General features: G+C 46.3%; 1 protein-coding gene across 1 annotated transcript in view; it reads left to right on the top strand.

Annotated features, from left to right (window-relative positions):
- Positions 1 to 15,120, top strand: part of LOC147618721 (beta-adaptin-like protein C) — an 83,848-nt gene that overhangs the window by 17,777 nt on the left and 50,951 nt on the right. Inside the window, exon 2 of the mRNA XM_086773757.1 lies at positions 8,978 to 9,111. Within this exon, the coding sequence (XP_086629883.1) occupies positions 9,025 to 9,111 (87 nt within the window). The 5' untranslated portion in view covers positions 8,978 to 9,024. The remainder of the gene's footprint in view (positions 1 to 8,977; positions 9,112 to 15,120) is intronic.

Below are 15,120 nucleotides of genomic sequence, written 5' to 3'. Positions count from 1 at the left end.
GCAGCCGACAGGGCTAAAAACACTACCTAGCAGGTCGGCCAGGTGTAGGGGACAGTCCCACACCCATGCGCTGAGTGCCCAGCAGCCTGGCACTGTCCAGCAGGCATGCGCAGAGTGGCCAGTAGCTTGAATAAGTGTGAATGCTCAATATTTCTCAAGACCTAGTCGTGAGGCTTCATAAAGCTGGCCGACTGGATGATAAGAGGAGTATACATACTCCAGCCAAGAATCAATGAAAGCATCTCATAATTCACCAAGTGCTCAAGCAAAAAGGGGCCTGGACAGCCAAGAAGTTGCTAACGCAAAGGGGTGAAGGACTGAAGGTCAAGGGCAAGATTCTCCAGCCAAGAAAAGTTTGTGCGTTAATTCCGTCGCGAAAAGAGTGCTGATTTCTGAGTTTTGAAGTACCGATCCTTCTCCGAAGCTTCCGCATATTACATGCAAACTCTAATGCACGTCTGTGACGGTCTGCTGCTTTCTTTTGCTTTTGCTGAGTTTTCTGGAGTGCCAACTTAACTTCGATAAGCTTCATCCATGTTCTCCACATACTGATAAGCCTCAAAGATCTTCTCCTTTGTGTGCAAAATGGGTGGTACCTTCTTCCCTCCTTCCACAATCTCAAAAGGCGCCTTGCCTGTCGAGGTATGGACAATGTTGTTATATGCAAACTCCACCAAAGGAAGATACTTTTCCCATTGTTGCTTGTGCTCTGACACATAACACTTAAGAAGATCTAACACTGTTGAATTAGCCTCTTCCGATTGACCATCCGTTTGTGGATGAAATGAAGATGAAAACTTGAGAGTTGTACCCATGTTGTCAAACAACCCTCTCCAGAATAAACTTGTCATCCGTGGATCACGGTCACTAATGATAGACGAAGCAAGCCATGATACTTGAAGATGTTCGCCAGGAACAACTTCACCATATGATCAACTTTGATCGTCTTACGCACGGGAATGAAACGAGCCTGCTTACTAAACCTGCATATGATAGTCCAAATGCCATCATTCCCCGTTTGTGTACGTGGAAGATCAAATATAAAATCCATGGCAATGCTCTCCCATGGTCTATCTGGAATAGGTAAAGGCTGAAGTAACCCTGGTGTCTTTTGACGGTCAAACTTCACCTTCTGACATACGATGCATTGCCTAACAAAAGCATCAACATCTCTTTGCAAGGTTGGCCAATAAAAGAAAGTTTCAACTGCTTTTACTGTGGTGTCAATTCCTCTATGACCTGCATACGGTGGAGCATGACTTTCAATCATTACCTTGAGTCGCAATTGCCTGGTAACACACAGTCTACCATGCATCAACAAAAACCCATCTCTGAGAGTATAATGATCATGCGTTGACCCTCAGACATCTGATCATACAACGTGCCAAAGTCCTCATCATGGGCATACTGCTCTTTCATCTCATCAAGCTCATGATGATAAGCAAGTGAAACAGCTGAGACCTTTGGCTTGCGTGACAAAGCATCTGCCACAACATTCTTTTTGCCTTCTACATGCACAATCTGGAAGTGGAACATAGACAAAAAGTTGGCCCATCGCATATGCTTCTCAGAAAGCTTAGTTTGCGTCAGGAAATAACGCAAAGTCTAATGATCTGTCTGCATAGTGAAATTAGCCCCAAGCAAATAGTGTTTCCATGTAGAAAGAGCATGAATTACAGCCAACATCTCTTTCTCATAAACCTGTAAATGCTTCTCGGCATTCTGCAATATTCGACTCTCATAGGCTATCACATGTCCTTCCTGCATGAGAACTGCTCCAATGCTGTTTCCACATGCATCACACTGGACAACAAAAGCCTTTCAGAGGTCCGGTAATACCAATACTGGATCCGAAGTAAGCTTTTCTTTAAGCTTTTTAAAGGCTGTAATTTCCTAATCAGCCCATCTAAACGGAGTTGCCTTCTTTGTTAAGGCATGAAGAGGCGAAGCAATTTCAGCAAAATACCATATGTACCGCCTGTAATAGGAACACAATCCCAAAAAGCTGCGTACATCATGCAACAGCCTCTCTCTCTCTCTTTCTCTCTCTTGCAGACTATGGAAATGCTCTCATCAGATAAAATCAGGTACAGTTGTGTGAATTTCATGCTTAAATGCAAAGGCTAGTTGCCTTCTTGAACAGGAACAGGTGTAGTTGGTTCCTACACCAAAGCAGGGACGGAAGAGGGTAATAACCTCTTCAATACAATGCTGTTTCAGCACTGTTTAGGTGCTGTTTTTGGGCTGTTATGTTGCCTGGTTGATGCCAAAATGCAGGACTTTGCTTTAGTCCTCCAGGACAGTACAAGGGTTATTTTGGGCTGAAAACAGAGCTGAAAACAGGTCTGTGCAGAAAATTACAGCAAGTTGAATTGTGATGTTTTGGACTCCATTGGGTAGCCTGATGCCTATGGAAGTGAGCCTGTCAGTTGGGACTCATTCTGAGATGTTATGGAACAGTTTTAGTGGAGTTATGCTGGCAAATTTCTGCGAGAATTTGTAAAACTCAGCTGATGCAAGTAGAGTGCTTTGTTGCACTTGTGCTTTGTAATTTCCAACCTTTTAACAATAAAGAAATATTGCGAGGGGCGCCGGACTTCGGGGCCAATGTGTTGTTGAGCGAGGGAGCGAGGATTCTGTGAATGTGTGTCTCAGTAAGTCCAGGTTATTTGTGAATGAATTACCGCTTTATGTGTCCATAGACCGGTTTCAGTTACATTGCCGGAGGTTAGAGGAAGGGGAGTTACCGTCGATTCGTAAGGACTGGGAGGCACATGCACAGTTGTGGGATCGTGTCAATGCCAGAGTCTGCTCATTTATCTTCCTCAACTGCACACCGCAGGTAATCAATCATATAAAGCATATGACGCTAGCCAGAGGTATATGGCAGCATTTGGCTTCTCTTTACAACAGGGTATTGCCCATGAAGAGGATTTCCTTGGAAGTACAGATGCGGGTTATGAGCCTTGCAAAGTCGTCGACGATGCGGGAGCATATTAACAAGTTGCAGGCTCTTCACCAGGAAGTTCTTCAGGCTGGGAAGGAGAGATCGTCAAAAGACATGGCCATAACGTTGCTGTCGCATTTGCCCTCTCAGTACTCAGCATTCTACTCGTCTTTGATTACCAGTGGCAGACTTAGCACCATTACTTGGGAGGAGCTTGTGCCCATGGTCTTGGACCAGGAGGAATGATTCTCGAACCCTCCACAGGGTGGAGGTTCGGAGGCCAACGGTCGAAAGGTTGTAACAAGGGCAAAGGGAAGGCTTCAACGGAGAAGTGTTCTGAGCAGAAGTCCTATGTTGACTGCAAGAAACTAAAGGCAGAGAGGACCTGTAATGATTGCGGCGAGAAAGGCCACTATTGGAGGTAGTGTCCCAAGCGGAAGACCGAGAAGGGTGAAGACTCCTCAGCAGTAACCATGAAGACTCCGGCTTTTGTGCACTTGCACTTGGAGGTCATGGACACCGATGTTTCATTTTCTTCAGGCAGGGAGGAGGTTGGAGGACTCTCTGCAACGGATACTCGGGAGTGGATTCTAGACAGTGGTGCTTCCAGGCACATGACTCCTTCTCGTTCGGCTTTACAGGATCTTTACAAGTATTCTGGTCACATTCTTATTGGGGATACATCCACTATCCCAGTTCACAGTGAGGTCAGGTTGGAGATAGTTCTCGATGGCAGAGGGGGGAGGCATTCCTCCCAGGTGTTGTATGTTCCGTCACTTGGTTTTCATTTGTTGTTTGTGCATTAGGTTTGCAAGACTGGCGTACGGGTGGAGTTTGATGAGCATTTTGTTGCTCTCCGGGACAAGGCAACAGACGAGGTGGTTTGGGAAGGTGGAGTGGAGAATGGAGTTTACAAGCTTTCAACACTCTCTCCCAAGTCCTTAGTTTTGTGATGAGTGGCAGTCTGGTAGTGGCCACTTAAGTGTGGATACGCTACAGGTGCAGGCTTTCCCGGACTAGATGGTGGATAGCTTGCCAGTTGATGGCAGCAGTTGGCAGGAACTTTCTAGTACTAATGTTGTTGGTTCTTGTGTTCGTCAATCAGTGGAAACTTTATAGGTGATCTATGCTCTGATGTCTCGTAGCATTCGGGACAAAGAAACTCCTGTAGATGAGGATGTTCTTTCCACTGGGACCTCTCGGAAAGCCAAGCAGGTGGCAGTTGATTACTTGCAGAAGGAGGTGGTTGTTGCACATTCTCCAGGCTTTGTGGTTCCGAATTCAGAGGGGGTGGTTAACAGGTTTCAGAAGGCCTTCCGTGGTCTTCAGCAGGTTTCTAGGACTTGGCTTCCCAGCATAATAGGTGTTGATCCTTGTGAGCAGTATGATGCCTCTTTGACTCGGAAGCAGAATGGTTCATTGATTTGGTTGATGGATACCAGATTGGACGGGAGCTTCTTGATGAGGCTGATGAGCTCGTATTTGCAGATGACTCTTTGGGAGGCAGGGTTGCGTATCTTGTGGTTTCTGCAGCGTGCGTCGTGCGAAGGATCATGGACTCTTTTACATAGGAGGGGGGTTGATGGATGGAGTCCGACTCCACGATTGGAGTGACTCAGATTGGGGAGGAGATCTAGACACGAGGAGATCTACTTTAGGCCCAGGAGCAGTTTTATGGAGCAGTAAGAGGCAGTTATCTTTTGCCTTGTCGTCGACAGAGGCAGAGTACCGGGTTGCTTGTGAAGCTGCTTGTGAGGTAGTGAGGTTGCATGGTAGGATTGGGCTTCCACTGGAGGAACCCACGGCCATCCAAAGACACTTTGTTCGTGAAAAGATTGTTGCTGATGACATCTTGCTAGAGTTCTGTTCGACGAAGGACAGTACGGTGGACCTCTTCACGAAGTCGCTATCTCAGGCTTTGCTCAGGTGGCACTCCAGCTCCTTGTGGTTGGTTTCAAAGCCAGGAGCTGATGTGGTGTTAGAAGTCATCTCCTGTCTTTACTAGACACCAGGGCCTCTGTTGTGGGTGTGTCCACCCATTGTAGGTGTTTTCTCATTTTTCTCACTCCCCATATTTTTCCTCCATTTTTTCCTATTTTTCTGTGGCTTGGGTGGCAGTCCTGTGGTGGCTGGAGGACCTCTGATGCTGGCCGACTGCATTTGTTCATGCTGGTGTTGGCGGATTGTTTTGCTTCAGGTCCACGACCTCCCACATGTGCTGGCCTACACCCCTGCAATTGGCCGACTGGTGTTTTGGCTGGTCGTGGAGGTATAGTGCTTGTCGGCTGCCTTTGGAACAGGCCGACTACACTATGGGGGCCATATAAAATGGCCCCCCAGTCCCTTGTCACATTCATCTTGTATCGTCTTGTATTCGGGATTCTTCTTGTGTATATAGAGTAGAGTTACACGCCTCTCTCTCCATTGTTGTCTATTTTCTGCACTTGCTCGTGTTTCCAAATTTTGTCATCATCTCCGCTGTGTATTCTGACAGATGTATGGTGAAAGCCCAAGATTTATCTCATGGTTTTTGGTTAGAAACTATGTGCGTAAACTATGTGTTGAACAAATGCCCTACCAAGGCCTTGCAATCTAAAACTCCTTCTGAAGCTTGGCATGGCAGGAAGCCTTTTGTGGCTCATTTGCGTGTTTTTGGTTGTCTTGCTTATGCTCTTGTGCCTGAGCAACAACGCAGTAATCTTGATGAGGCAGTTAAATGCATATTTCTAGGATACAGTTCAGAAAGCAAGGGATATAGACTCTACCATCCGGCCTCAAAGAGGATTTTGGTAAGTAGAGATGTTGTTTTTGTCGAAAACTTAGTTCAGCCCATGCTTTCATGCAAAAAATAGCACAATGTATACTCACAGGACATGTTTGATTCGCTCCTAACTTTGTTTAATGGAGAGAAGTCATATGTAGAGCAATTGAATGCTCAACCAAGTGATGAAATTCAGTCTTTGCAGGTGCAAAATCAGCCTTCAAATCAACCTTTTGATGAGGCAATTATTGAGGATGTAGTGGATGAGGAGAGAGCAGCCATAGAAGAATCTAGGTGTATGCCAAAATGGCTTGTGCTGCAGACATTGAGGGATAGCAAGTTGGTAGCTCCTTTACCTAGCAGAACTCGTGCAGGTTCTCATCATGCAGATTATTTTCATGTGGATCATGTTCTCATTTCTACTTTATGTAATGAGGAGGGACTTGTTTCCTTTGAGGAAGCACACGATGATGATCATTGGATGCATGCTATGTAGGATGAGTATAACTCTATACTCAAGAATGACACTTGGTATTTGATAGATCTATCTCATGGCAAGAACGCCATTGGTACTAAGTGGGTTTACAAGTTAAAATGCAAAGCAGATGGTAGCATTGTTGTAAAGGGGTATGTCCAACAACAAAAGGGCATTAATTATGATGAGACCTTTGCACCCACATCTCGTATGACTACCATTAGGTGTCTCATTGCTTTGGCAGCACATCATGGGTGGAATGTATATCAGTTGGGCATTAAGATTGCATTCTTGAATACATGGCTCAGCAAGAAGCAGCCTCCTACAGTGGCCACTTCCAGTTGTGAAGCTGAGTACAGGGCAGCTTTTACAGTTACAGTTGAGTGTGTGTGGCTTAGACGTCTTATGGCTTATTTGGGTGTTGGATAGTCGTCTAGTACTACGATTTTCACTGACAGCGAGAGCGCATTAGCATTTGCGAGGAATCCAGTGTTTCATGCACATACTAAGCACATTGAGGTGCATTACCACTATGTCAGGGAAAGACTCTTTGCAGCAGAGATCAGCTTGGTCTGTGTGTCTACACATGACAACATGGCAGATTTATTCACGAAGGTTTTTCCTCATGAAAAGTTCGAAGCTTTTCGTAAAGCTTTGGGCTTACTGTCTTTTCAGGATTGATCGGCCATATCCTGTACATGTTCACATCATCACTCCAGGAGGGATTTGTAGCATTATATGGTAGTGATGTGAGTGAACACACTTAGGACCGTTGGGGCACTTTTTCTCTCACTAGGAGGTTTTTTTCCCCGTGCGTATGTACACCCTCTTATCTACTCATTTTGGGGTGTGTACTTATCTTTTGTATCTGGCACACATTTGTTTATTCTAATCTAGTGAGTTTGTGTGCTTTCAAGCTTCTCTATCTTGTGTGTGTGCATTGTCACAAGAAGTGGGATCTTTCACATCATAAAACTTCAAAACTCAACTTGCACAATAACAGAGATAGAGAAGAATATTGTATTACTGAAGTGATGCAATAGATAGCAAAGACACACTTGCGTGCTTTTGTGAAGGGAGATTCGATAGAAGCTAGGGACTAGTGATGAATGATGAATTGTGTGGAGAAAGGGGATGGCCCCGTATCTAGATAGGCCGGGTATACACGAGGCAGCCATGACATGACCGCGTAGGTCCGTGGTCATAGTTGGTGCCACTGTCCATGATGTATACTCGGCCCATAAAGATGAAATATATTGCTACGTAGCTAGCCCACCTCCCACGGCCATCTGGACTCATCTTGGGTCTCGTTCAGACCCCACAATGTTAGGACAAGGTGTCCAAGAGTAAAGTCTACCTACTCCATGTGTGGACCATTATGAGATAACGGTCTAGTGTAGCATGTAGTCTATTTGGCAGTGTGACAAATCTAATCCAAGCTGTCTCTAAGTCATCTGGCCTCCTTGGCCACCTTCCTATGTGAATAGGAGGATGGCTACTCCTCATAACGGGGGTTGGCTGGTGTACAAACATGAGCTAGCTGGTGCCTGGGCAATACAATACGAGGGTCGAGCATTGATATCCAACAAAAATATCATCAAGAAGGTTTTAAAACATGTTCATATTGTGCCTAACTTGTGTCCATCCTTTAGTGAATATCTTGGGCTACTTATTATGCCCTTAATCTTGTCTAAAAGGTGGCTACAACTGGGAAGCATGCCCATATCATATCGGATTAAGGTGTGTGTGCGACAGACCTTAAGAAGCCATGATGGAAAATTGAAACTCAAAACAGATATTCAAAATGAACTCTTCCCAAATTCTACTATACTCCCCTGAATCTTACGATTCCTCTCTAAGCATGCAAACAACATGCATGGGATGGTGGAAAAGAAATATACCAAGCTAACACAAATCTAATCTACCCCAAAACCGAGGAGGTGCTATTTGCGGCTATAGGCTCAATCCCTAGTTAGGCAACCAACACAGGTCGAACGTTGAGTAAAGAAGTCTTGCTAGGCTTGGGCTTTGATACCAATTGTAAGACTACTGGTGCAATGAACGCGTGATGAGAGAGAGAATGAACAATAGAAGACTTGCAAAACACAAACATTCACAAGTATGCTACTTTAATCCTTGTATAACAATGAACGATTACAATATATTGTCTATACAAATAAAGTAATCTCTTCATAGAAGATGATCAATCCCAGAAGTATACTCAAGTTGATGAAGACTAGTTGCTTCCCTAAAATGCTTGCTTCTTCTGCAGTTTGCCTCTTCGTCCAATGCACTTTGTGTAGCTTACTTTGTTATGCCAGAGGCTGAAATGGCTTATGATGGAGAGGGGACTGTAAAAGGCCCAAGGCAGCTAAATGCTAGCTGCCTGACATGCCTACATGCTGCCTGTCCAACCTGTCTGCCCACACCGGGGCGCCTTCTCCTGGCTGTCCTTTCTGGCTGTGTGGCTTTCCATACTGCGTGGCTGCTGTTGTGCAGCTTGCTTGCAGGTACGCCACACCCAATTAAGGCTCCACATACCGGAGAGGGTCCCCTTGGTTAGGGCCTCTATGTGTTGAGCTTACTCCTAGGGATGGTTGGGGAGCGCCACATCCAACAATGAAATTACTATTATTATTTTTTCACATCTTGGGGCTTGATTTTTTAAAATGAAAATATATAAGATTTTAAAATAAAGGTTTGGTTGAGCATGTGCAATGAGTGTGAGACTTGGTCCTTGTACAGGAGTGCTACGCACTACTTTTCTTGATTTGTGTTTCTGATTTTTTGACAGAGTAACCTGAAAAGACTTGGTGCCGCACGTCATTTGACTAGGACACCATGAGCGGTCATGATTCAAAATACTTCTCCACCACAAAGAAGGGAGAAATCCCAGAGCTCAAGGAGGAGCTCAATTCACAATACAAGGTAAGTCACTCTATTTTGGATGTTTGGCAAACACCTAGGTAGGGGTGAGTTAGTCAGTTGGACTGGGCAGAGCAGTCGGACCAGGCGGCAGATCTGTGGACCGGCGCACGACCTGCCGACCAGCACCTGACATGCATAATTGAAGGGGTCACTAGCCTATAAATAGGCTTCCCAACTCAGATCATAATCTTGAGTCCGTGATTATTCCCAGTACTAAGATTACAGAAGCCCAACAGTCATTAGGGTTAGTTTGCAGCAGTCTTCACTTCTTATAATTCAACTACAGCAGTATGTTGTACAGATTACCCTCAGTCTAGTTTATGTATTCATTCTACAGAAATATACGTATAGTTTTTAATTGCAAAATCTCTCTTGCAGTGTGTAGATATTTCCCTGTGCAACTATGTGATTTGAACAGTGGGCCTAGTCAGCTCAACCTCTGTGTATTTCCCCTGGCAGTCAGGTCTAGGTGCATATTTTGTTTTCCTTCCATGCAGAATGTCTCAGATAACAATCCCCGTCCGATGCATTGGACATGCTTTGCATGGTCTTGGACCAGTTGGCTTATCTCAACTACTGGTGCAAACACACATGCACACACAACAAATGCAGATTGGAGCATAGGTGCAGGCCTAGGTGAACGAGCTTTGCAATCTTGTGCTCCAACTCCCGAGCAATCGGCATACTCCACAGCCCTTGGAGCAGGCTCCATTGCCGCCTCACTGATTCTGCTGGTGGCTTCTACACCCAGCAACAGTTGGTGATATTTTTGTAATAGTTCTCACAGGAGATAGTACCCACTACCACCCAGCCCTTCGATGCTTTTGCTTGGAGGATTTTTCACCACCCCGGTCCCCCAGACCTCGCATCACATATGAGCGAATAATGCTGTGTTGGCGCCCAACATTGACTCGTACCTTGCGCCATGAGTTCTTTGACCATTCTTTTGACTTAGAAATCAAATGATGACGAGCGGTCCACAACACGACCCCGATGTCTAACAAGGAGTGATTCCACATGCTCCAGACTCTCAAGCCTTCTACCTTTTTGACAAACTTGACTGTGACACCATTTTCCATTGGATGGACACCATCATGGTTATAGATAAGCGAAGAGGATAAAAGAAAATTCAGCCATTCGTATCTCATGTGCTTGTCTACTCGAGAAAAGTACCACTACTGAGTTGGGACCTAGGGGTAAATGAAAGTTTAAACATAGGAAGGCCGTCCAAAAGCAAAATAATGCCGATTCAAAACATACGGTGAAGAGACGTCATTGTACTAAAAAAAGTTGGGACCTAGGGGTAAATGAAAGTTCAAACATAGGAAAGCCGTCCAAAAGCAAAATGATGCCGATTCAAAACCTACGGTGAAGAGACGTCATTGTACTAAAAAAAGTCGATGCTTCTGTTGCAACCAAAAGGGCCACACTCAGAAGTTGTCCACAGGCAAAGGGTGGTGGCTAAAGCAATGAACGTGATTGAATTTAAAAATAATCCCAAGTATCACAACACAACTTCTCTAATCGAGCGCTAAAGCTTCCCCCCCATACACGCACTGCACCTGCCCTTCTTCGCCATCGCTTCTGTGCACTTCCCCTGCCCCCCTCGTCCTGTGCGCAGCCCCCCCTCCTTTGCCGTCTCTTTGCCGCTGCCCTCTGCCTCCCCCTGTGGCACCCATCCCCCTCCCCCTCCCCCTCCGCCTTCTTTCTTCGCGCTGCCCTGCCCTGTGGCGCCTCCTGCCTCCCACCCTCTCCAGCCTGTTGCTCCCCCCTTCCGTCCCCCCCAGCCCCCCATCCTCTTCATCGTCTCCCTGGACAGGTGCTTTTAGCTTTCAGGCAGTTTCTCTTTTAGGCAAGTTTCGGCAATTTCTGGTCTTTGAACCTCCAGGAAGACTCCATGGCAGCCGCTTTGTCATCCTCGACCAAGGCCGCCGTCCCTTGCCTTCTTTCTCAGTTGCAGACCTCTAGCTCCTCTCTTCAACGATCGCTTCTTTGGAGGCCTCCACCTTGGTCTGCAAGACTGTGGGTAGCTGCCCGGCATGTGGACATCTCAGGGATCTATTGCAGGTAAGGCTGGAAAGATCATTGATATTCATACCTTGGTGTGTGGTTACTACCAGGGTGAGTTTGATTCGTCTGCAACATCGGACATAGTCACGCAACTGAGCTTTGTTGCATTGTGTATGGCCTAGGCCTTCTTTGCAAGGTGGCAACACGGCTTCGACCCAACATCCGACCCTTTGGCTGGTGTCTCTGGCTTTCGTGACAGTTTGCTTTCCTTTTCTCAAGAAGGAATGCCTTTCTCTTCTCTTGGTGATCGGTGATGATGTTGGGAGAGTGATGGAATCACCCCTCCCCCCCCCCCCCACCCACCAAACTGCCGCTTTGTTTCTAGCTCGGACGGCCAGGATTTCACCCTTTGTATTTGCATAGCTTCTGCAGCCATCAGGTATTTTCTGATCAGCGTTCTTTCCACGTGGAGATTGGACATAGGCGGCCTGTTTTTCTTCAGGACAGCAGCCTTCTGCGCTGCGTTTTCCTCTCCAGTGGGCTTGCTCCTTTGCAGAGGGGGTCTTTGGTGTTGCAAGCTTTGGTGGCACTCTTGGTACCTGTGGAGGACACTTCTTCAGAGTTTGTGCATTTTTTGAGATTGAGCCCAAGCTTTTGTGATGGCTGCACCGACTCCTCTTCATATGTTTGCTAAGTCTGCCAAGTTGGATGGTTCCAACTACACCCTATGGAAGGTGAAGGTGAAGTCAGCCTTGCGTGGCGTGGATCTTTGGGATTGGCTTGTTGCACCGGCTGATGCGACCCCTCCCACCCTTGCTTCCCCTGGTGTGACTCGGGCACAGATTGATATTTGACGGTCGAATGATCGATGCGTTTTCTCCTTTTTGATGTTGAACTGTCAGGATTCTGTTCTCTCTCATGTGCGTATAGCAGATGCTGCACATGAAGTTTGGAAGGCTTTTGCAGATCTCTATGAGATTAAGTCTCCGGGTCGGATTTTGGCGTCGGAAAAGCAACTTATGAACTTATCAGTTTGTGCCATTCCATCTTTATCTGCTTTCATCTCGAAGATGAAAGATCTCCGGGACGAGCTTGCTGTTTGTGGCAAGGACATCTCCACAGAGGACATGGCTATTCGGCTGCTCTCCAAACTTCTAGAGAGGTTTGATGCATACTTTTAGTCTCTTGTTTCTTCTCCTCGTCCTGTTCCAGTTACTTGGGAGGAAGTACTCCCCTCCGTTATGCAGATTGAGTCTCGCTTTGAGGAGCGGACTGGCACCTGTGGTGGCCCTGATGGAGCTTTGGCAGCACGAGATAACGAGAAGAATCAACAAAAGAAAGGAAAAGGGGGTTCTGACAAGAACTCCAAGGATTCCGACAAAGATAAAGACAAATCTTCAAAGAATAAGGACATTGAATGTCATTATTGTGGCAAGAAGCGTCACAAGTCACCCCAATGTCACAAGAAGAAGCGTGATGAAGCAGCAAAGAACTCTTCCTCAACGACGGTGTCTCAACCCAAGAAGGATGATGGCATTCTTCTCTTAGTAGATACTCGGCGTATACTTGCTCTTGTGACTTCTTAGTCACGGTCTTGGATTGTTGATAGCGGTGCTACTGCTCATATGACATCCCATCGAGATTGGTTCGAGGACTTCACTGCCAGATCAGGCGAGATCACTCTGGGTGATTCTTCTTCTGTGCCAGTGCATGGACATGGCATTATCCCCATCTTCCGTTCTGACGAGGACAAGAGGTACTTCTCTAACGTTCTGTATATTCTAGATTTGGCTTTTAACCTTTTGTCAGTGAGTGCTCTTACAGCTCAGGGTGCGGAGGTGATCTTTTCTCGTTATGGGATTACCATTCGTGATAAGGCGACTGGTAGCATCTTGGCTCAGGGAGTCCAAGATAGTGGTCTCTACAAGTTGACCGCTCTACTTTCTTCTGGTGCTTCTTCTGCTCTTTGGCATGCTCGGTTTGGCCATTTGAGCTATCAGCTTCTGCAGCGAGCCTCGAAGGATGGGCTGGTTGAGGGATTACCAACCATCAAGGCTTCATCTTTTGCCTGTTCCTCTTGTTTACAGGGGAAGCAACACCGAGCCGCTTTTCGGAAGGAGGTGACACACAGATCTTCGACATCACTTGCTCTCATTCATGCAAACTTATCTGGTCCTATGAGTACCGTGTCTTTGAGTAAGGCGTTGTACATGCTCGTGATGGGGGATGATTTTACCAGATATACTTGGGTTTTCTTTCTGAAGACCAAGGATGAGACTTTTTAGCACTTCAGTGATTGGAAAGCTGAGGTGGAAAAAGAGACCATTCACTCGATCAAGGCTCTCAAGACCGATGGAGGGGGTGAGTTCACATCCCAGGAGTTTCAGCAATATTGCAAGACACATGGCATTCGGAGACAACTTACTACATCATATACTCCATCACAGAATGGAGTTACCGAGAGGAAGAATAGGACCATTATGGAGATGGCCCATGCTATGCTTGAGCATTCTTCATTACCTCGACGTTTTTGGGCTGAGGCGGCTTCCACTGCTGTCTACATTCAGAACAGGTCTCCTACTGTTGCTCTTCCCGACAAAACTCCATATGAGGCTTTCCATGGATAGAAGCCCTCCGTTGTTCATTTCCGGATATTTGGGTGTACGGCGTATGTTCGTGTGCCTAAGGAGCACCGCTCCAAGTTGGACTCGAAGTCTCAGTGCATGACTTTTCTCGAATATAGCCCTGTGTCCAAGGCATATCTTCTTTATGATCTTCAGGTTGGTAAAGTTGTTGTGAGCCGTGATGTGGTGTTCAACGAGACTCCTACATATTCAAAGGGGGGTGGGTGAGCTTCTTCTTCCTTCACCTCCGTCTCCGTCACTGCCTCCTTCTCCTCCTCCTCCTCCTCCCGCTGCTCCCGCTGCTTCTGTTACACCTCCAGCTGAGGATACTCAGTCAGATGATGATGACCCTGCTCCTCCTCCGGCGAGTTCGAGTAGATTTGTACTTGGTTGGTATTATCAGACAGTTCGTGATTCTGGGTTACGTGAACTTCCTTCTGCTCCTCCGCCTGGTTCTCTTCGGCGTTCTTCCAGAGTTATAGGGAAACAAATTCATGAGGGCAACATGTTTGTTAATTATGCTCTTATGTCTACTATCATTAATGGTCATCCTGAATCCACTTTTGTAGACGAGGCTCTTTCACATGAGCCTTGGCGTCGTGCTATGCAGGGAGAGACGGATGCTATCAAACGGAATGGCACTTGGATTTTGGTGCCTAGGCCACTGCAGTGTAAGGTGATTGGTGTGCGTTGGATCTTCAAATCAAAGTTCCGAGCTGATGGCAACTTGAACAAGCACAAGGCGAGGTTGGTTGCCAAGGGTTATGCTCAGCGCCTTGGTGTCGACTTCGATGAGACCTTCGCTCCGATGGCCCGGATGACTACTATTCGTACCGTTCTTGCACTTGCAGGACATCATAGATGGCCTATTTTCCAGATGGATGTCAAGTTGGCTTTTTTGAATGGAGAGCTTACACAGGGGGTTTATATTGATCAGCCGCCAAGATTTGTTGTTCCGGGCAAACAGGATCCTAATGTGTACCGGTTGAAGAAGGCTTTATATGGTCTGAAGCAGGCTCCACGGGCTTGGTACCAGGAGATTGATGAGTTCTTTCAGAAGCTCAGCTTGCGCCGTTCTCACGCAGATTCGAACCTTTATATCCTCCTTGAGAGGGGGTTGATTGTTATCATTGTGGTCTATGTTGATGACCTCATCTTTACAGGGTCTTACTGTGTGCGGATTCGTTTTGTTATAGATGCTTTTGAGACAGAGTTTGAGATGACGGATCTTGGCCTCTTGCATTATTTTCTTGGCTTTGAGATTTGGCAGACCTCGAAGGACATTTTCTTCTCTCTGCAGAAGTACACTCGGGAGATTCTCAACAGATTTGAGATGGCTGGGTGCAAACCAGTATCTTCTCCTATGGATATTGGT

This window comes from Cibotium barometz, chromosome 34 (assembly GCF_041138505.1).
Source record: "Cibotium barometz isolate CiBa-2024 chromosome 34, ASM4113850v1, whole genome shotgun sequence".
NCBI lineage: Eukaryota > Viridiplantae > Streptophyta > Polypodiopsida > Cyatheales > Cibotiaceae > Cibotium > Cibotium barometz.
This window is presented reverse-complemented; position numbering and strand designations above follow the sequence as displayed.